This window comes from Suricata suricatta, chromosome 11 (assembly GCF_006229205.1).
Source record: "Suricata suricatta isolate VVHF042 chromosome 11, meerkat_22Aug2017_6uvM2_HiC, whole genome shotgun sequence".
In the NCBI taxonomy this organism is placed as follows: domain Eukaryota; kingdom Metazoa; phylum Chordata; class Mammalia; order Carnivora; family Herpestidae; genus Suricata; species Suricata suricatta.
Window position 1 is genome coordinate 26,951,149 of NC_043710.1, and position 23,192 is coordinate 26,974,340.

At 44.9% G+C, this 23,192-nt stretch overlaps 1 protein-coding gene across 1 annotated transcript in view; it reads right to left on the reverse strand.

Moving 5' to 3' along the window:
* Window positions 1-23,192, reverse strand: part of KIAA1549L (KIAA1549 like) — a 262,753-nt gene that overhangs the window by 33,070 nt on the left and 206,491 nt on the right. The window contains exons 16-17 of the mRNA XM_029915550.1: window positions 21,341-21,558; window positions 14,272-14,401 (exon numbers count right to left, since the gene is read on the reverse strand). Of these exons, the coding sequence (XP_029771410.1) occupies window positions 14,272-14,401; window positions 21,341-21,558 (348 nt within the window). The remainder of the gene's footprint in view (window positions 1-14,271; window positions 14,402-21,340; window positions 21,559-23,192) is intronic.

Consider the following 23,192-nt stretch of genomic DNA (forward strand, 5'->3'; position numbering starts at 1 on the left):
AGAATTATGGGGTCAGAGCACATGCACATATTGAAGATCTTGGACTCTTATGGTATATCATCACTCAGCAGCAAAGGTAATAGGTATTTAAAAGAAATTAACGTTATTTCTTCTACACACCTGAGCACATGAGCTTCCCTGGGCCTGAGTCCTGGTGCCTACTGGAGAGAGTGAGAATCTGTGATTCTTTCTGTGTCATCCTAGGACACTCCACACAGGGGCTAAGTATCTATGTTACTTCAGCTTCTCTTTGAAATACCGCAGAACAAACTTGAAGGAAATAGCAGCCCTGCTTGGACCCCCAAGTACCTTCTTTCTAGAAAGTATTTCACCATAGGACACAGCTTAGGACATAGCTCAGTCCTACTGCCTGGTCCCAGAGCATATTTTATAGATTGAAGACTTTATTAAAATCAAAGACTAATGCAAGGACTAGCCAGGAGACCAGGAGAAAATACTAGGATTTGTATCCAGAATATTGGAGTTCCTACCAATGAAGAATAAAAAGACAACTCAATTTAGAAATTGGGCAAAAGGCTGGAATAAACATGTCAGAAAAGGAAGATACATAACATGTCCAATAAACACAGGAAGATGTGCTTGACATCACTAGCAATTAGGGAAATTATATCATTTCACATTCACTGGAACGGCTAAAATGAAGATTAATAACGACAAGTGTGGGTGAGGTTGAGGAGTAAAATTAGAACTGTCACATTGCTGGCAGATAAAATAGTACATGTACTTTGTAAACATCTTTGTAGTTTCTTAAAAGTTGGACATATACCTTATAACTCAGAAATTCCATTCCTACATATTTATCCAAGTTAAAGCAAAACATTGTCTTGGTCCATTCAGGTTGCCAGAACAAACTGCCACAGCCCAGGTAGCTTATAAACAATAGAAACGTTTTTCTCACCATTCTGGAGGCTGGAAGTCTGAGGATGCCAGCTTGGCCAGGTGAGGGTTCTCCTCTGGGTTGCAGACCCCAAAGGACATGCTATACTCTCACATGGAGCAGGGGATCAGGGAGCTCTCTGAGGTATCTTTTACAAAGGCATGAGTCCCATTCATGAGGGCCCCAATGGGAAACTCTTGAGTCACTTCCCAAAAGCCCCACCTCCTAATACCAACACACTGGAGGTTAGGATCAGAACATATAAATTTGGAGGGCACACAAACATTCAGACAATAGCACATATGTTCACAAAATATGTATGTGAACATATTTATGGCAGTGCTTTCTCGTAGCTCCAAACTGGACACAACCCAAATATCAAACAACAGGATGGTAGACAAACAAATCGTGGTCTATTTATACAACACAATAGAATCGCTTCTCAGCCTTTTGGCTAAGATCAAGTGTATACAACACAATAGTACTCAGTAATAAAAATAAATAAACAATAGATACATGCCACAACATAGGTGAATTCTGAGCAAAAGAAGTCAGACACAAAAAAGTACATGCTGAATGATTGATGCCATTTATATAAAGTCCCAGAATGGGTAAAACAATAAGGGTGGATATCAGAAATGTGGTTGCCAGTGGGGAATATGGTACAGACTGAGTGACATGAGGAATGGAGTGACTTTCAGGAGGTGATAAAAATGTCATATTTTGAGGGGACTGGTGGTTATAAGTGTACATACATATGTCAATGTTCATCTACTTGTACACTAAAGACCTATATATTTTATCATAAAATTTGCCTGAATTACAACAAAACAAAAAGGCTTGGCTACATCACTAATTCTATGGGGATGGTCAGGGAGGACCTCTCTGAAGAGGTGACATTCTTGAAGACCTGAAGGAGAAGGGGTTAGCCATGGGAAGATCACACGGGAAGCCTGAGACCTGAAAAAGTCCTGACATGGAAAAGAGCTTGTAGTATTTGAGGAAAAAAAAAGGTGGGCTATTACGGGCTGAATTGTGAACCCTCTGAATTCTTATGTTTAAGTCCTAACCTCAGGACCTGGGAATGAAACTATTTGGAGATAGGGTCTTTGCCGAGGTAATTAAGTTAAAATGAAGCCATTAGAGTGGGGTCTAATTCAATATGTCTGGTGTTCTTATAAAAGAGGATATTTAGGTGCAAGCATGTAAAGACGGAAGACGGCATGAAGACACAGGAAAGACAACCATCTAGAACCCAAGAAGAGAAGCCTAAAGATCCTTCCCCACAGAACCCTCAGAAGGAACCAACTTTGCCAACCCCTGGATCTTAGATGTTCAGCCTCCAGAACTGTGAGAAAATACACTGCACAGTTGTTTTAAGTCACCAGGTCTGTGGTACTTAATTAGGGCTGCCTGAGCTGATCAATACATGGACTGTGTGGCTGGAGCCCCAACTGTCAGGAGATGGGGCTAGAAAGGCAGGTAGGCACCAGATCACATAGAGTCTTGAAGGCCGTGGTAAGAAGGCTGCAGTGTTTTCAAAGGGCAATGGGAAACTCTTGAGGAATTTTAAGCAAGGGTGTAGTGTGACTGGAATTTATGGAAGGCAAGTTAGAAGGCTCTTGCAGTAATCCAGGTAAGGAGAAATGACAAGGGCTTAAATTAGGGTGGCCATGTGCAAAGAAGATATGAATGAGCTCAAGAAATGTTTTGGAAGAGAGCTGACAAGACTTGCTGAGAGATGAGATGTGGGGATGAGATGAGGGAAGGAGTCGAAGCTGAGACCCTTTATCAAGAAGAAGCACCTTGCTATATGAGTTTCCTTGATGTTCTCTGAGCTGCCCAAGCATGTGTCTTCCTCTGCGCCCTTCCACTTGCTGTTTCTTCTGCCCAAATGCTCTTCCCCGACGGGCCGGCCTGGCTAGCTCCCTCACTTCAGGTCTCTGCTCAGAAGTCACTTCCCCAGACAGCCTCACCCTGGCCAACCTATAAAGAGTGCCTCCTGTTTTCCTCCATTGTCTTGCCCGGCTTGATGTTCCTCCACAGCCTTTCTGACATTGTGCTGAACGTCCGTGTGGTCAGATGTTTATTACCTGTCCTTCCTACTGGAATAGAAGCTCCGTGAGGACAGGGACTTTGCCATGTGTCCTGCTACATCCCAGAATGGCAAATAGTAGGACTTTAATATATACTTATTGAATGAATAAATGGAAATTCATCTTAAAAGAGAGCCCGGAGGTTCTCTGCTCAAATGCCTTTACCAGTAGGAGACACTTCCGAGTGCCTAAAATGAATTAGATGTAGAGGCCACTTTTAGGCAAACAGCCTTGAGCAAGGCAATGTAGAAAGGGCCCACAGCAACCATCTGGCTAAATACAGACAGGCCCATCAGGTGACCTCAAAATATCCATAGATGCTAACTAACCAATGCTACTTACAACTAGGCACAGTTATCAAGAAAGGGAAAATTCCAAACACAAGTTGTTATACCTGCTCATCTTCTCCCTTCAAAAACAGCCCTCACGGGCTACATGGCAGACAGCCTTGCCTTTGTTGCCCGCCCACCACTACCTTGCAGTGTATTCAAGAGACTTCTGTTTCTTCTGTTCTGCCTTAGGTGGATTCTTTCACCACCCATGCCATCATCTTCTGCTGGATCATTGATTATGGCCACACATTTGGGGGCCCCCATCCAATTGAGATACCCCATGAGACATCCTTATCTAGAATGGAGTTGAAGAGGAGGGATGAAGGGCTCTTGAGGCCATTTATTCCAGAATTTCTTGAGTTCTGAGCCCCAAAGTAGATAGATGTCTTAGAAAGCCAAGTTTCCCAGGACACACAAGTATGGACAACATAGCTTTGCCTCACCCAGGCAAGAATTTGCCCAAAGGCCCTGATTTTCAGCTCAGTGCTCATCACAGCTCTATCCAGCAAGGAGAACAGACTGAATAAATTCTCCAACTTCACAGCAAGGGCCCAGAGACCAAGTGGAGGGTTCAGCAAGATCCATTTCTGGGCTATGTGGCCACGACAACTTGATCTGGCTCCATGTCCATTTTTCTCTCCACCAAACAGGGTCCTTTGGGCAACACAAAATAGTACTGCTTCTCTCCATCTAATGCCTGCTCTGGCCAGAACAGCCCCATTGCCAGTGCTGCCTGTCACTGAGAAAGCAAAGAATATTCACAATATTGCTTCTAGAAACCAGAGTCCAGGGGGTTTCACTTCCCCTTGTGGAGAGAAGAGCTAGCAGGGCACAGGTGCAGGCAGCAGCTTCCTCCTGAGCCTGTATCTCAAAAACTTCCCTGACAATAAAGGGAGATCGGTACCCTTAAGAACAGGTAGGAGGGCTCAGATTAATAGTTTGGTGACTTCTTTTGCACAATAGGCATGCAAATGGAATTTTTTTGAAAGGAGGGGGGTGGAGACAGAGAGAAAGGGAGAGCGAGAGGAGAGAGCGAGAGAGTGCAAGCACATATGAGTGGGTAAATGGCAGGGGAGAGAGAGAGAATCTTAAGCAGGCTCCAATGCTCAGTGCTGAGCCTGATGTGGGGCTTGATCCCATGACTCTGGGATCATGACCTGAGCTGAAATCAAAAGGCAGATGGGTAACTCAGTCAGTTAAGTGTTTGACACTTAATTTTGACTCAGGTAATGATCTCAATGTTTGTGAGATAGAGCCCCACATTGGGCTCTATGCTGACAGAGCAGAGTCTGCTTGAGATTCTCTCTCCCTCTGTTCCTCCCTTGCTTGCTCTCTCTCTCTCTCTCTCAAAATAAATAATGGAAAAATAAACATTAAAAAAAAAGGGTCGGATGCTCAACCCACTAAGCCACGGGGGGGGGGGGCACAAATGGAATTTTTAAAAGTCTCAGCAAAATTGCAAATTTCACTGAAAGTTTCAACCCTAATCACAAGGTTGGCTCTGCATACAACCAGCCCCCATCCTTAAGTGCTTTCCAAGTAACCTCATTAACATAACAAAAGACACTTTAATCTCATCTTTTGGGAAATTCCAAAGGTTTTTGGAGCTCTGTGACAGGAATACTGGATGAAAACCAAACATATATTTCTTATCATAAATCACAATATCACAATGTGTGATAAAATTCATAGCAGTCCTGAGATGTCTAAAGTGCTAGAATGGTAAAGAACCAAAATGTAGTGTCCCTCTTTCCCTCCTGGACTGTGTTAGCCATAGAACAGCCAGTGTTCACTGTGTGTCTTCTATGTGCTTTATCTGCATTAAATCATTTAATTCTTACAACAACTTCCTAAGGCAGGTCCCATTTGTATCCCCATTTTATACATGAGGACACTTACGAACAGCTTTCTCACATGGGAACTATTTCACTGTGCACTTTTGAGGGGAGACATCACCTGCTTTTCCTCATCTTCCCAGCGGAGCTGGTGCTGCAGGCAGCGAGTAGACAGTTCATCAGTTCTGAAAGCCCGCACCAGCTCATAACAAAACAGGTGCTCCCTACCACCCACTCCCATCTCCTCTTCCTCCTTACAGGTCTTGAAAAAGCCAGATAGGATCCCCAAAGCCCCCTTTCTCCCTCTGTCTGCCCCTAAAACACAACTTCTCGCTGTAGCCAAGACTTCCTGAGCCCACAAGGAATAGAGGCCATTGGCTTTTCACTGCTCTCATCTTTCTCTGTATGGAGGGACTACGGAAGGTAAGAAGACTAAGACTAGGGGGACGGGGATGTGGAGGGTGATGCTGGTGTTGCTCCTCAAGAGGCCCAACAACCAATGTTCCTCAAGTAGCAGATACTGTGATGGTCTCAGCACCCATCCACTCCTCTCCCCATGTCTCAGCCAAGAGGTCTGGGAAGGGGGGACTAGCCTACCCCAGCGCTCATAGTAAGGTCTGACTGGGTTAAATCCATCAATGTAAGCCTCCCATCCCCATTGCTACAGTAATTGATATGGGGGTTGGCACTTGACCTTTGAAGGCTCAGTGATAGTAAAACCCATAAATTTTGCTTCATGGCTGGATAAAGGAAATTCTCTCTTTCAATGGTCAACAGAGTATGTAGATATGGGACCAAGGCTGCTGCAGCCACTTGCTAGTAGAGCTAACCTGTGGATGAATCCCACACATAAAGAGGATAGTGTGGCAATATGCTAAGAAATACAACGGAGCCCCAATCAGACCAAGCCTGGATTTACTGCACCTGGTACATTCCCTTCATGATTTAAGATCATTTGATTCAGGTCAGATTTTCTGTCATTTTAGCCAAAGCATCCTAACTGATAACCACTATTTACACTGAACCTCAAACGGTAACATACATTCGTCTACACTTTCGATAAGCCAGTCATATCAAATGTTTATATGACTCAGAGTCATAAATTTGCCCCATATTTCCAAGTCTCAGCTCAGGAGTCACCTCTTCGGTTTGACACAATTGTTTGTTCGTTTGCTCAACAAATAGAGACCTGCATTTACTATGCGCTCATTCCTATTCTGAGTGCTGAGGTTTCCAGGATGAATAAAACATGATTCCTGTCCTTGAGGAGTCAAATGGGGGAAATAACACAAGTAAATCGACAGACAGAAGACAAGGAGTAAGGGCTTTGATGAGGGTGAGTCCCAGGTGCTTCTGGAACACAAGGACAGACACCCAAGTCTAATATGGAATCAAGGAAAAGATTTTGGGGGAGAAAATGTTTAAGTTCTACAAGCATTGCCTGGATCACTGGTTCCCAATCCATAGTGGGTTTGCCCCGAGGGTACAATTTTTTGGAAATATTTTTGGTTGTCACAACTGGGAGGTGCTATGGTAACCAGTGGGTAGAGGCCAGGGATGCTGTTAAACATCCTACAATGCACAGGACACCCATCCAGACAAAGAATTACCCAGCTCCAAAACGCAGCAGGGCTGAGACCCGAGAAACTTTGGCTGCATGAAGTAGGTGGGAAGGGATGTTTTGAGCAGAGAGATAATCACAAGCAAAGACTCAGAGAAGTGAGTCCACATGAAGGGCGTAGAGGGCCTGGAGCTGTGGTGGAATAGCCCACAGAAAGTCACAGAAAGGCATGCCTGTGACCAGCCAGAGCAGATGAGTCTTGAGCCAGAAGCTGAGGATCTAATCTTAGCCCTAGAGCTTTGGGAAGCTACTGAAGAATTTGAAATAAGGGTGTGTGTTTGGAACAGCCAGGTGGCTTAGTCGGTTAAGCGTCTGACTTTGGCTCAGGTCACGATCTCGAGGTTTGTGAGTCAGAGACCCACATTGGGCTCTGTGCTGGAAGCTCAAAGCCTGGAGCCTGCTTCAGATTCTGTGTCTCCCTCTCTGTCTGCCCCTCCCACGCTCATACTTTGTCTCTGTCTCTCTCTCAAAAAAATAAACATTCAGAAAAAAAACAAGGGCATGTGTTTGAGAAGGACTCTTTGATGGCTTCCACAGCGCTGAAGTACTGCTGCTGGGTCTGGACCTGCAGAAGGTGTGGCACAGACAGGAACAGACCTCTTCCTATCCAAGTTCACTGCCACAGCCCTATTGCATGTGTTTCCACCTGTCTGCTCCACTGGCATGTAAAAGCACCTTGGGCAAACAACGCTCGAGTTAATCCATCTTTCTCTTCTCCAGAGAGGCCCAACACAGGTAGTATGGTGAAATCACCTGTGAGGCTTACGGGCTAATGTCAGCAGAAAAGTAGTAATCAGAGAGAGTTAAAAAGGAAAAAAGGACCTTTGAAAGGCTCTTTAATTATCAATGTGGTATATGCATATGGCCTGCGTCTACAATCGTATAGAGTTATGTGTGAAAAGAAATATATAATCTCTAATGTACAAACAGAATAGACACAAAAGCTAATTTGGGGGCAATATTTAAATTTTTCCCTTTGTCTTTCAGGGCCTGTGTTGTTGAGTTCACATAAGTTCAACACACATATGATGCCATGGTGCCACAGCACTTGGTCAAAGTTTGCTAGAAGAAACGAACAAAGAGCAGTTCCCAAGGAAGTCTCATTAGTCTGCTGATCTCCAGCTCCTGGAAGGATCTGGGAGCACAGCTGAGCAAGGAGCATACAGCGCTGGGAGGACCTGGTGTGGAGGGGCTGCCATGTTGTGCTGCTGAGGACAGTAGGACATTTCCTCCAGCTGCTGGGCCAGCCCTCAGCTGTCAACTGGGTACTACCTTTGCTCTCCTGGGGCATTGGTGGGAAACAGCAGGGCCAATTCTCTCACTAGGAATTATCTTTGGCTAAAGAGAGCCACCTCACCCAAGGACAGCCAATGACTAGTCAGTGCCAGAATACAAAAGCCCATCTGCACTTGGAACAACTCTGCAGGGCCATGTGAGGTTAGCCAAAGCCCAACCCAACTTTTAACTCGGCCTAATCCTGCTTCCTTCCCTTTCCCTATGAGTGTCCATACCTAGAGCACACTGGGGACCCCGGCCTGCAGTAAGAGGCTATGAGGTCTCAGAATCCAGGAACAGCGGGATGGGCAGGCAGGTCCCACGAGTAGCAGCAGTAGTGTTCAGAGCTCAGGGAATCAGAGACAATGAGCAAGGCAGATGGCACCTGCGTGCTTACAACAGAGAGGAAGTTGTCTGTCTCCTGCCCAGTGGGAAACTGCCTGCATGGTAGGGAAGTCCTGGCCTGTAGGGAGGCCTGGCTCCAAGTGAGGTCACAAGGCCATCTGAAATTTGGCCCAGTCCCTTCCAAACCTGCCGATGAGAATCCACTTCCTGCTCACCACTTGCCAAGCAGCCTCCATTTTTGTGGGTTAGCAAGTTTCTGGGAGCCACCAGCGCAGTGAGATCTGGACTACAGCAAAATGTCCCTTCACCACCAAACACCTTCATTACTTTGCCTTGGCCTCAATCAGGAAGAGTGATTTTCTTTTTCTTTTTTTAAATTTTAGAGAGAGAGTGAGAGAGAGTGAACATGGGCAAGGAAGAGGGGCAGGCTCTACATTCAGCATGAAGCCCAATGCAGGGCTAGATCCCACACGCTGGGATCGTGACCTGAGCTGAAATCAAAAGTCGGATGCCTAATCAGTTGAGCCACCCACGCACCCTGTGGGGGACTGGTTTCTTTTTTTCTTTAGGATTAAAAGCCCCTGATAAAATATAATATGGTATAAATTAACTTGAAACAACATATCAAGCCAGGCTTATTAAGAGCTTAAGCTAGCTGGCAGAGGTAAGAGAACGAGATTAAAGGCGGAGTTGGGAGGACACAGGTAAGACAGTCCTAGGTTGGATGTGAAGAGTGTGATGGCAGTGAGTGTGGGGTCAACAAAAGAGCACTTAGTTCAGAGGGCAACAAGCAGTCTGCCCTCTGGGATGGAAAACAAAATCCTCAAAACCACTCCTTTGCCTCCCGATGAAACCAAGAGGTGGCCATCCCCCTAACTGGGAACATCAAGCTATGGTAGGGCATCCTCTAGTCTCCTTGGGTTTCTGACTATCGTCCCAAAGCCATAAGATGCTGGCAATGCGGTGGGGAGTGAGGAGGAGAGACTTCCATTAATAATATAGGATTGACAATTTCCCTAGAACACCTCAGACTTTCTATGAACTGTTACAGGCAGTCAGGGCTTTCCAGATCATATTTCATTCCTCTGCAGATGGAACCCATCAAAACAACCGCTCTGATTCTGTGGCCTCCTTTCTTTCTAGTAACCACTATTCACCTGACACAAAGGGAGCTAGTTGCCCTGTGAGCTGAGAGATGCCAGCAAATCAGAGCCCTATGACACCAAGCTCGGTGCACCCACGCCTTCAGCCAGTGGCTGGGGACCAAGCTACGTGTAATGCTTTCATCTTCTCCTTGGCCATACATGTCTCCACTAGCTCTCCCCACTGCTTCCCAAATATTGCTCTGCCTGGTAATTCTCCTCTCATCTCTCTCAGATGTAGGGCTGGTGGGCTGGCACTCTGGAACCTCCTTGCTGCCGGCGCTCCTCCAGTTCCCAGGCTAACAGGCCCATGCGAGCTTGGGGCCCTCTCCGCGGCGGTGGCTGTGAAGGACACTGGGGTTCGGTCAGTGAGGTGCACTGGTGTGCAGGCTGGGCCCAGGAAAGGAGCCAGAGCCCGTCTTCCTGCTCCCTGGCAGCTCCAGGGCAGCATACCTCCCCACCGTCCTGCTTGGGGCAGAGGCAGCCGGTACTGGTCAGGGCCAGCCCTCTGCGCGTCTGTTCTCAGTCTCTCCCAGAGCACGCTGCTGGCCCTCCGCTGATTTTTGGGAGTGCCTAACTCCTCACAGTCTTTTTGGCCTGTTCCAACGGCTTGATGTTTTCTGTTTTCTGCAGCATAATCTTGCCTGACATAGTACCTCTTTTTGTAGATTTACATCTACTTGTCAATTGCAATACCAGCTGGTCGTTATAACATTTCCAAATGTTTCTCTGAAGAACACCTCTGGAATGACTGTTGGCCGTGATCCCCACAGCGGAACCTTCGACATCATCTCTTCTGAGAGGCATTGATGGACCAGTCACTCTTCTTAACATTTTCAAACCCTCCCGCCACATTTTAGGGTCTACCATGAAGGCTCTCTGAGGACCGCCAGGGAGTGGAGTTTGGACAAGGCGCTGGAGAGAAGCCTAGGGGAAGGAGCCCATAAAGGTCTCTGGTTCTGAGAGGTGGGCATTCACTTTCAGTTATAGTTCAAACGTACTGTTTCAGAGTCTCCCTCATTGCCAAGGCACATATATTTCTGACCCCATTCCTGTCACATTTTTAAAACTCCAAACACAAATCAAGGTTGAGGATGTGCATTTTTATTTCTGGGGAATGATTTGATTATTCCTTGTCCTTTGGAAGCAAAGGTTGATTCCTCAACCACATAGTGGGATTACTAATTTGGCTAATAGGGAAAATCACTAGGTCTCTATTTAAAAAAATTTTTTTTACATTTATTTATTTTTGAGAGAAAGAGAGAGAGAGACAGAGCACAAATGGGGGAGAAGCTAAGAGACAATGAGACATAGGAATCCAAAGCAGGCTCCAGGCTCTGAGCTGCCAGCACAGAGCCCAATGTGGGGCTCGAATTCACGAACTGTGAGATCACGACCTGAGCTGAAGTCAATGCTTAACCAACTAAGCCACTCAGGCGCCCTACTTAGGTCTTTATTTTGCCTGATAATTCACATTTGGGGCATTTTCTTTTCCCTCATCACTACCTCATTATTTTCTACATGACTTTCATTCAGAAAATAACACTTAGAAAAATACTTTGAAACTGATGCATTTTTTGCTTTTAAATATTAGGCTGACATTTTTTTTCTACCTGCGTTATGCACTGGGAGGAATTCATTTCAATGCCAAAGTTAGTTTAAAGATGCGTCTGGCCTTTTAGCAATGATCAGTTTGGGACATCTTTCTAAAATTATGCATTTCATCTAATGGGGGTTAGAAAATTACTTCTAGAAAGTTACTACCCAAGTGAGCCACAGTGACTACCGGGAGTGTGTTGCATCCCTTAGCTGTTAGAGGGACCAAGAGGTTAAGAATTGTTGCTGCAAAACACAGAGATTCCCAAAGCCCTTGGAGCTGAGTCTCTCTTGTGCAGGTCCGGACCCATTCTGCTCTATGAAACATTGTGAAACAATCCAGGCCACTATCAGCCCTGGGGCTTAGATTTGCCTGTGTTTTGAGTGTGTTTTTGTTTGCTTATTTATTTATTTCCTAATTTATTTTTACACCCAGGCCTTCTTGTTGGGATCCTAACGTAGTCAGCTTTGGAGAAATTAAATCAATCTCCCACAGCTTCTGTTTCTATCGTGTCAAGGAGCCAGTCCCCTGGTGTTCCCTAATCTGGCAGAAATGGCTGGAAATCGTGGCCTGGCTTCAAGATCCCCAGACCCAGTAGGAAGAAGGACATGCTTCCAACGGAATGACCTGTTCACTGTGGGGCTAATGGGTTCTTTTGTCAGGAGTGCCCGGGCACTTTTGGAAAATCAGGTTGAGAAAAGCTATGGCTCTTCTTTTCCTACTTTATCTGCTGATCTATTTTTTGCTCACATGGGTTATCCATGGAGGGATACTTTTTTTTATTAAAAAAATTTTTTTTAACGTTTATTTATTTCTGAGAGATAGACAGAGCGTGAGCAGGGGACTGGGGGGTGGGGGGACAGAGGGAGGGGGCGACACAGACTCTGAAGCAGGTTCCAGGCTTGGAGCTGTCAGCACAGAGCCCGAAGCGAGGCTCAAACTCATGAACCGTGAGATCATGAACTGAGCCGAAATTGGCGACTTAACCGTGCAGGGATTCTTATGAAACCAGACATCAAGCCTCTCCGTGATATCAGAAGTACAGGATATATATTACGTGATGTGAAGGCAGATGGATAGTACGGTGGGTTTATATGGAAGCCCAGGTTCCTGGTTCCACCGTGGTTAAGAGGACCGGCTCTGGAGCTGGGAAGACACATGATGTAACTGTTCCGTGCCTTGGTTTCCTCATCTTTACAATGGGTGTAGGGAGGGTGCCTACCTCACTGGTGACTGCAAATTCAATTAGATAATTCACATAAGAAGACCAGAATAGAGGCTAGTCTATTGTGTGCAGTCTAAAAATGAGAGGTGCTTTTCATGTGATCAGCGCAAAAGGCCCAGGGGGAGAAACAGGAAGCAACTGCCTTCTTACAGACAACAATCTAAATTCTTAAAATTGGTCCCCAGGTGATTGTTTTATCTTAAGGAAACTTATCTTTGCTTACATTTTTGAGAAGACATGCAATTCTCAAGACATGTATATTTAAGAAAAATCTATGAGAATGAAGAGGGCTTCCCTTAAAGCAATCTATAATTGGAATATTTATACAGGAGGGTGAGGCGTGAGCAACCCTCACGCCTTCTGAGAGTTTTAAAAATCATCTCCCTCCGTCTGTTGTCGTAAGTAATGTACTAACATGGCATTCTAAAAGTATTCAGTACTGCAAGTCATGGCATAGCAGTTTAAAAAAACAAAAAACAACAACTGCACTGTCCTCTTATTAAGACTAAGAGGGAAATCTCTGCCCTATTTCCTCAAACTGTGAAAATGTCTGTGCCTAAACTCTCAAACAAGATGCCTATTTATTTCCGATCTTGAAATACATTTAAGGATCCTACCATATCTCAGGAATGCCTGAGCCAAAGAAGTCCCCAAAACTATAAGCATGTAGGAAAGATATTCACTGTTGGTAGGGAAAGATTAGCTGGAAAACTCAGATACCTGATTTTTAACCACAGGCTGATTATCAAATTGTTGGTTGTGTTTGGAATAAAAAAAAACCTTTTTTTATGAGGAGAAAAATCGATGTTGAATAATTTTACCTGGAGGAAAAGATTTGCCCAAAGCATCTGAAATTTTATAAAACTAAACTATCAATTTGTTTTATATGAAAAAGGAAAACAGAAATAAAAGATTATTATCACTAACACAAATTACAAGTTAGAATGTAATGTAAGGTAACCAGAAATTCAAATGAGGCAGAAAATCTGTTTTTAATTTTGTGATAATCAATGACCAATCCTGGGCGGGGGGAGTCTTTTGGTATTCAAATCAGCATGGTATATTTAAGAAATCAAGTGTGATTTTCAAATCACAACCTCACAGACGATAACAAAACTGTATCTACATGTTTCTGAATCATAACTCTTGGTACAAAAAAAACCTTATTTGTTTAGAGAAATGTTTCAGAAGAATGGGAAAGAAACCTTTTTCATAAAATCTAAGAGTAGATTAAGGCCATCTGAAATCCTGGGTCAGAGTGAGGCATTCCTGAACACCTCTGCCAGAGGAGCGTTCATGTGAGTTCATGGGTACAACTACGTTAACAGGATGTGAGCTACTGGATGTGAGGCATCACTCCCCATCCAGGAAGTTCGATGGGGTCAGAGCAATTTTTTCAATTTGGAGACATCACTGAACATAGCATGGGCTTCATCATATGAAATCACCAAATCGCTCGGTTGGACATCTCATGGTTTCCATGGCATATTGAGGAGTTATGAAATCAGGAACAAATCCAATTTCTCAACACTGCTACAGATTAAAAGAAGCCGGTGTTCAAATTAATGCTAACCCACAGCCATGGTTCCTACTGAGTTTTAAGAACAGTGAGGAAAAAATTAGGAACATTTAGAATCGCTGTTGACTTAAGATCAATACCATACTATTCATAAAATGGTTGGATTTAGAAATCAAAATCCTTTTAGCAATAATTTGTTACTCTGACACATTCCAAGTAGTCTTACTTGCAAAAGAGGTAAGAAGAAATAATAAAATAGAAGCCATTTTAGTGCACTTTTCAATTCCACAAGTATACAGTGAACTGAAACACTTTGGGGTGTTCTAGCTCCACTGCTCTCATGGGAAAGCAAAGCCTATATTCACCTTGGCCCAGCAGCCACTTACATCGTATCCGCTGTTACGGATTCCACGCCGGGGTCGCTCCCGAGTCACCAGAAGGTCCATCTCCGTTTCCCCAGGACTCGGGCTATTCAGAGACTGCCGGCTTCGGTAGACAGAGTTCTTCATCTGTTGCCTGAAGAAAATCCAACAACTGTTATGATGCAGCAAATGCCCTGACAGATGGAATTCTCCACTGATCCAAACTACAGGCAACCAATGAAGGGTTTGGATTTGCCTTGCAGATCTCAGAATTCATGCTATTTGTTCTCTGACCATCAGAGGCCATAGGAAGGGTGGAATAAAAGATTGTTTCTGTTTTTGTTTGTTTTCCCAGATGCTGTGGCTGAATTGTAAATACTCTTCTAATGGAAACTAGGTAACTATAGTCAATTGTAACACTACAACCTCATCTAAAATTCTGCTGATGGCAAGGTTGGGGACTCTCTTTTGACCCTGTAGGACAGCAAATGCTGGAGAGCAAACTTGCTTTTGTTGAGTGTTGACTCAGCAGCCTGCTGTTCCTTTTAATCTTTCTGATTTCACAGGCAGGTCTCTATGATGTATTAATAAACTCTGTGGCTAATGGGCCACTTAATACTCTAAATATTGATAGATTTTCTTTTCTACCTTCCCAACAGTGGATTCCTTTCTGGGCTAAGGAACCATAAACCAAGAGGCAGTTTGGAGCTCATCCATCCATCCATCCATCCATCCATCCATCCATCCAATATTTACTGAATACCTACCATGTGCTAGGCACTGTGGAAGATAAAAAGGATCCACAGTGAGCAAGACAGATATGGCCCTGATCTCCTGGAGCTTACATTCTAATGAGGGAGACAGACAATTCACATTATTTCAGAAGGTGATGAGTGCTATTAAGAAAAAATAATATGCAGGTGCCTGGGTGGCTCAATTGTTTAAGCGTCTGGCTCTTGGTTTGAACTCAAGTCATGATCTTGTGGTTTCTGAGTGCAAGCTCTGCATTGGGCTCTGCACTGACAGTGTGTAGCCTGCTTGGGATTCTCTCTCTCCCTCTCATTTTCTGCCCCTCCCCCATTCATGTGCTCACATGCTCTCTCTCTCTCAAAATAAATAAATAAACTTAAAAAAAAAAAGAAAAAATGAGACAAAGGATGGCTAAAACGGGGGCAACTTTAGATAGAATATAGAAGGGGACAGTTCATTTGAGACCTAAATAGAGCCAGCTACGTGCCAATCCTGCACAGAACATTCCAGACCCAGGGAGCAGCATGTTGAGAGGCTCCACTCAGCTCCTGCAGGAAACGCATACGTTTGTCACCAATGTCTGCTTACACTTGCCATTCATTTTTTTTAATGTTGTATTTATTTTTGAGAGAGAGACAGACAGAACATGAGCAGAGGAGGGGCAGAGAGAGAGGGAGACACAGAATCTGAAGCACAGGCTCCAGGCTCCAAGCCGCCAACACAGACCTGGATGCGGGGCTAGAACTCACAAACCGCGAGATCACGACCTGAGCCTAAGTAGGACGCTTAACCAACTGAGCCACTCAGGTGCCCTTCGAGGCATCTTTTTGAGGAGAAAGGAACAAACAGGAACACAGTGAGGGTTGTGGCTGTGCTTTTCTTCCAGAGGAGGCAACTCTTATAAGTGGGGAGTGAGGCAGTTTCACATGACATTGCAGAGTAACAAAGGTGGCTACTATGCCCTTATCCAACAGTTGGTTCCTCCTTGTGAATAACTAGCATTTCAGAGTGTCCATCTCCAGGGAATTCCCCAAACACCACCTATTTTATGTCTCCATTCCAAGATTCTATCCATCCATGGGCCGAAGGTGAAGAGGACACATTATTTATTCCCAGTGTCTATGCGGGAGCCAGAAGCCTGGCAGATATATATATATATATATATATATATATCTGCCTCTTCAAGATCACACACCCAGTTAGTGACAGCACAAGAGTCACATGCTGTTAGTCTAGAACAGACCTGAGAACTCCCAAGGTGAAACACTACCCTTGCAATTGCCTAGGAGATAAAATAGACATTAGTAGACCTACTCCCTCACTATGAGGAGCCTACACGTGTTTAGAGAGCCTCTGGGATCTCTGCTTGCCTGATACCCTGATAACCTGCTTTTGGTGAGCTCTCTGATGTTCTTTGGAGGTTACTCTTCCTGCTGTGGTTAGCCTGTGATTCGGGCTGGACAACCAAGCATCACATCCCCATGGCCACAACGATCAGTTAGCGAGTGGCCACATGAGTTGGTCCAATGAGACTGAATCTCAGGGCTTTCACTAGAGCACCCAGGCACCCAAGGCCTTCTCTTGGCACTGAAGTTTCTAAGAAGACAGGATATAAGCCAAAAGTTGCTGGCAGCCAGTTTGCCACTATGAGGTAAGAGCCTGAAGAGGAACCAGCTAAGAGTGATGAGAGGGCAAGCCAAACAGGGGGGATGTTGTATGACTCCTTGGACCTGGTCATGCCTGAAGCCTTGACCTTTCACATTCACTGATGAATTCTCTTTGTATTTAACCAGTTGGTGCTGGGTTGCCATCATTTGCAACCAAAAGAATCTTGACTAATATAGGAGGAGCTTAAACCAAATATTATAAACAGTGCCCAATTGTTACCTGCCATTAGAAGCTTCTTTTAGGAATGCAGCATGACCTTGTGATATGGAGTGATTCACACTTTAAAGCATCCCCCAAAGAATTCTCAGCCTTGACCTAATTACAAATCACTTTTTCAAAAACAGACTTCACAACTGTCCTGAGATTGCCAATTAGCCCATTTAGAAAAGATTTACTAATAAGGGTGTGGGGGGAGTCAATACTAGGATTAGCAATTGACATTTAAGTAGGCTATTTTGGAAGTATTAGAAACACAGTAGCGAGACTGTGAGCCCTTTCAAGAACGTTGGACTTGCGTGAGTGCTTAGACACTGGGGTGCACTCTAGTCTCCTTTTCTATCAAAGACAGTGGTCCATTATGACACCCAGCTTAAAGGCTGCTATTTAACATGGATCTCAGTTGAGCAGACCACCAATGGGTGCCTGGTGGGTAAGCGACTACTTAGAAATAAATTAGGCTTGGGGTGCCTGGGTGGCTCAGTCCGTTAAGCATCCGCCTTCGGCTCAGGTCCTGATCTCATGGTTCATGGATTTGAGCCCCGCATGGGGCTCTGTGCTGACAGCTCAGAGCCTGGAGCCTGCTTCTGATTCTGTATCTCCCTCTCTCTCTGACCCTCTCCTGCTCGTGCTCTCTCTCTCCATCTCTCAAAAATAAATAAAAAACATAAAAAAAAATAGGCTCTTGGTGGAGGAATTACCTATCGAATGGAGTTCCATTAGGTACATTCATTTCTTGTTTGTATTTTGCAATATTCTTTAAAAGGTAATAAATTTTGAAACTTGCAAACTTTAATAAAAGTTTTTTACCTCTGAAAATACTGCTGCATGGATAGTGATATATTTTATTTGCATTTTTAGGGTTTTTTTTTTTTTATCCCATGATAAAGTTTAAGAAAGTAGTTTCCAAACTGTGTTCTGTGGAAACCTAGGGTTCCATGAAGATGGAACGGAAGCCAGTGAGGGGGCCCTGCTTTCATCAGAGCAGCTCTGTCTTTGTAAGTTACTGTCAGGTTGGGCTCCCCCGGAAGCAGGCTCTGTGAGGATGTGAGTACAAATGGTTTACTTGGGAAGAGGTCCCAGGAGGCACACGTTGGGAAGTGGGAAAATGAGAGAGAGAATTCTCACGAAGGAGGCCAATAAAGGGTATGATATACAGCAGATTTGGGGCAACTGGGCCTCAAACTTCCTGGAGAAGTATGGGGCATAGTTGCATTAAAATGTAGGCTTTATTTTATTTAGATACGGTAAGACCGACAGGTTAGGAGGTGACTGCCATTGGAAAGATAGCTTGTTATACTTACAGTTCCAAAGGGGACGGGGCATGCCCCAGGGCCCCACATCGGGAGGCACCAGGGTCAGTCACAAGGCAGTAGGAGATAAAGGGAAGGGACTTGATTGTGGTTTCTTTGGAAGGAACAGGAAAGAAAGAGTAAACGGGAATAATTTGAGCAGCCCCCTGGGACTTAGGGGCTGTCCCTTGTTGTGAGGTACCCTGCCCTCAGGGGGTTTGGAGCCCAGATTGGGACAGCCCTAGGTGAAGGAGGTGGTTGGGGCGTGGACACTGGCTTGTTTGGTTCACATATAAAAGGTGCACCTGCAGCCCAGCCCTCCACTGTCTCTAGGAATTGGCTAGTCAGCCCGGGGAGGGGCAGTTTCTCCAGAGTCAGCAAGCTCTCAAAAGTCAAATGGTCAAATCCAGAAGCTACAAAATGTGGTTTTTACAACAGTGTGGCTTACACCTCAGAGTTCTGCTGGGGTGTTTACCCATCAGCTCCCGTCTGTCACTGACTGAAACTGCTCCAGAGTCTATCGGCTACGTGGCATTTCCGGTGGGGGCTGCTGAGAAAAAGCCCTCAAATCAGAGGCACAGATGCTCCCAGGAAGAAGGATGCTGCTGGATGTAGGACATACAGGAGCAGTGGGAGCCGCGGAGATCTGTGAGGGGGGCTCTGCAGCATCTGCCTCGGTTACATTATGTTCTTTGTGCCTCTGGGTAAGAGTTTATAACGTAAAAATGGGGGTGTTCTTCTGACTTTAAAGAAAAAGCTGTGAAGGCTCTTTTAAAAGAGGTGGGGATGAGTCAACATTTGGGATCTAAATGTTGTCTTTGATTTGATTTAATTTAGGTCTCATGGTAAAATCCTGGTTACCCCCGGACTAGGGAATGATTCCCTCACGTGAGCCTTGCAGTGGTGATGTCACTGAGGGTAGACCCTCTGCTGAACTGAGAGGACCAATAACAGGTCACTCCAACCTGTGACAACAGACACCACACACGAGGCAGCACCCTCTCAAGTCAACAACAGAGTGTGACAAGAATACCACCTCAGAGGGGCGCCAGGGTGGCTCTGTCAGTTAAGTGTCCAACTCTTGATTTTGGCTCAGGTGATGATCTCAAGGTTCATGAGATTGAGCTCTTGTGTGGGGCTGCCTGGGATTTTCTTTCCCTCTCTGCTCCTCCCCCGCTGGCTCTCTCAAAATAAATAAACTTAAAAAAAAAAAAAGAGTAACACCTCAGAGTTTATTACCAAGTCACTGACACGCTCTTTTTCTGTTAACCTTTCCCTTCCCATCCCCATCCCTTGCTCTTGTCTCCTCTCCATTCCTACCTCCACCTCACCCAATTTGGGGTCTTCCATATTTTTCCCTTCATAATGTTAAAAAAATTTTTTTAAACATTTTGAGAGTCTTTCAATCACTTCTTCAACAGGAGAAGGAGCAAGGACTACACACTCACGGTCCCAGCATCAGCAGGCCATGGAAGGGCCTTGAGAATCAGGCCCAAGCTTTTGCTGAGAAGTGGGAATGCAGGTCTATGGGAAGCAGAAGCTTGACTCTGGTGCCTTAGACCACTCGGCCATCCTGACACCGTTGCAGGTCTGTGGAAAAGTTGTGTCCACTCTCCTTCTAAAAACCTTCAACTGAAATACCTTATGTATTTCCCAAATAACTTCCAAGCTAAGTTCCTCATATTTGCACACGATCTTTGATTCTTTTTCCAAGTGGCAGCAGAAAATCTGGGCAAAGCAACTCTCTGCCCCGTCTGTAGAGACCTCTGACTAAAGAGTCCCGAGGTGTGGCATACAAGCTAAAGAAGCCACCAGCCCTCCTATAAAACCCATACCCTTCTTCCCTCCTTTCTACAGTTATCAAGATTGTGCCACACGTATTGTGAGCCCCGCCAAAGTGTGATTGTTACATCAACAGCTGATCAGACCCGGCACGTCTAATTAGAAGCACGGTGAATGAAGCACTGGTTTAGAATTCCTACTTTTCTTTACTAGAAATAAGTTATATCAATTCCATTAATAAAATGGAGCCCCACCTCCCAACTTGATCTTGTGATCCCATCTGAGCCTGTCACATAGTCATTTTTGCCTTTAACAAATACCCGCTCAGGCCAGGAGCTGCTGTGTCTCACCCAGCTTGTGGAGGGAGGATCTGCCAAGGCTGTGTGTGGCGTGGACGGGAGAGCTGGCGCGCCCAAACCAAGGGGCTGGTGCCAAGGAGAATGTATATTTGAAAGGGATGGTCTCAAACCATAAAAATGCTTCTAGGTAAGCGCTTTAGGGTGGAGAGGGAAAGAAGAAAGATGGTCATGTTTAGCTTTGCTAAACCAGTAGGTGAGGTCACTCACTGTGCTTAGTGAGGAACAAAGCTTGGGATGATGCTGATCCAAACCGCTGGCCTCATCAGGTCTCCCTGAGGCCAGGTCCCCCCTTGAGGCTGTTACATCACTTCACATTGCAAACACCCACGCACTTATGAATAACAAACTTCTGGGGGTAGTTCTCTTATTCTCCCATCAGAACTTAAGTTCCACAAGAGCAATGACTGGGCTGTCTTGTCTACCATAAAATGTTGAATGAGTGGAATGAACGAATGAATAAATGAAGAGAAAAAGCCTACATAACCGTGAGAGTGTTCAGCAGCTTGCACAGTGCCCAGTACAGAGTGGGTAATGATAAATGTCAAATAAATGAACAAATCTATGAATTAAAGAGACAAACTCAGCACAGAGCTCTGAGTAGTGTGTGGTAAGTACTTATTGATGTTTCATGAGAAGGTGGGGCATGAAATTTGCTTTTCTTATGCAAGAGCCAATAATTAATTGAAAAATACAATGTCCCTTGATCTGGAAGTTGCAAAACCAGGTGGATGATAATTGTATCTTTATCCATCTCTGAAACAGCTACTGGTTTGGAAATATTATGAAGGTAAAGGACAGTTATAATTGTTTGCTCAAGTATTTTTTCTTAATGGCTTCAATTTTATTCTTTTCTAAACTCATTATGGAGCACCTGCTCATACAGACCAGCATGATCCAGACCAGCAGCCAGAAACGATCACAGTCCTAAAGATAGAGCGGGAGACCAGGGCTGTATTACCCAAGGCACCCTCTGCCCTCATCCCACTAACAGTACAGGGACCACAGAGAAGTCCTTAGACACTGCACCTGTTTTTAGACTCAGCAAAGGGGGCACACAGATCTGGGTCTGGATCCAAAACGTGCTCAATTTCCTTTGGGGTTTTCTCGTACATCTTTTTTCTTTCCGTCTGAGCCTTGTTCGTCTCCACCGGTGGAAAGTCGTAATATCCCTTCCTCTTGGCTTTGAGGCGTAGCTTGTTCCGATAGTGCTCGATGTCTGACTTCTGCTTCAGGGCTTTGTTCACCTGGGGAGAGAGAGTGTGTCTCAGGCCCACCGCTGACCAGGCATGTCAACAAGTGGGAGGTATTCATCAGGTCACGACTCCTGCAAAAGCTGTCCTAGGCTTCACCTCAGGTCCTCTGAGCCAGCCAGACCCACCTGTGTCCCGTTCCAAGGCCAGCCTCCAACAATGGAGCACAAACAGTGTGGAGCCCAACACTCACCTACATCACTTGGACCTTCCATCAGGAACTTCTTCTCCCTAGTCTACCCTTTGTGGTATAGGGCTGATCCCACCCAAACTCCCTTGGTTCCCCCGTGTGGGAGCTTCTGACTTGGTGCCCTACTTCGAGCTCCAGCTCTGAAGAACCCAATGGCCTCCCCCGGCCATTTAGCTGGTGCCCAGATGGATACAATAGCCGGTTCCCGAAGAGCCGGAGTTGGGATGAACTTAAGGAGAAGGGAGAGCAGACATGCTATTCCCAAGGTCCTTCCGCTCTACCAACCTGCATGTGAGGGCTTATTTTTGTCAGTCCGTATCTTTTTTGAGAGCTGGGTAATTCTAAAGCCTTGTATGGCCTCTAATGCCAGCCAGTTTCTGCTCTATGGGGTAAAGCCAGTCTGGTCATATCAAAAGGAATATGTCCAAGATGTCTTCTGACTTGTCAAAGATACAAGCAGATGGCTATGTAAATAAATAACGAATGATGAGGAAGTTACACCCACGAATGAAGCTGAATGATGAAGTCAGCCTGACACCTGCTGGATTATATGGAGGACCATCAGAGCTGTTTGAAATCGGACTTGACTGTATTAATATAACCATATACAGCATTGTTACTATGTTTTCTTTAAAAGAATCTTTAAAAGAGTTTTCTGTAATTCATAAAGAGAAAATTCATCTAGTGGTAAGATATATCAACCTACAGGACGAGGCCTCAGGTTCACCAACACAAGGTTCCATGTTAGATGTTTTTATTTTTACAGCATACTTTTTCTGACTTTTGCAAAGATCTCCCCAACCTGAGCCCTAATGATATTTTTAGATTGATAGCATCTCACAGGTCTTAATTGTTCCCTTATTCTGCTTGCCACCAAGAAAACTAGAAAGGAGAAGAAGCTAGTATGACATCCTCTGAACCAGGAATCCCATTTCTGGAATCTCTCCTTAAGCAACATTCCAAGAGAGCTTCAAAGTCAGAGATGAAAGTTAACATCCCAGTAAGTAGACACATCAGTATCACGTATTTCCCGATATGAAGCCGACTGAGGGTATATCTCCCTGTAGTTATGCCAAAAGTGCATAACTTCAATCCAATCATAAGAAAACATTAGACAAACACAGACTGAGGGACATTGTATGTGATAACTGGCCAGTGCTCTTCAAAAGAGTCATGGTCATGAGACAAAGAATGGTCACGAAGAAGGACGGAGGAACCGTTCCAGACTGGAGGAGACTAAGAACACTACTGAATGCTATGTGGGATCTATGACTGGACCCTGGGAACAGGAAAGAGACATTAGCTGGAAAACTAGTGAAATTCAAATTAGGTCTGTAGATTAGTCAATCACAGAGTACAAATGTTAATTTTCTGGGTTTGATAATTATTCTGTGGTTATGTAAGATGTTCACACCCGAGATAGGTAAAGAGCCAGTGG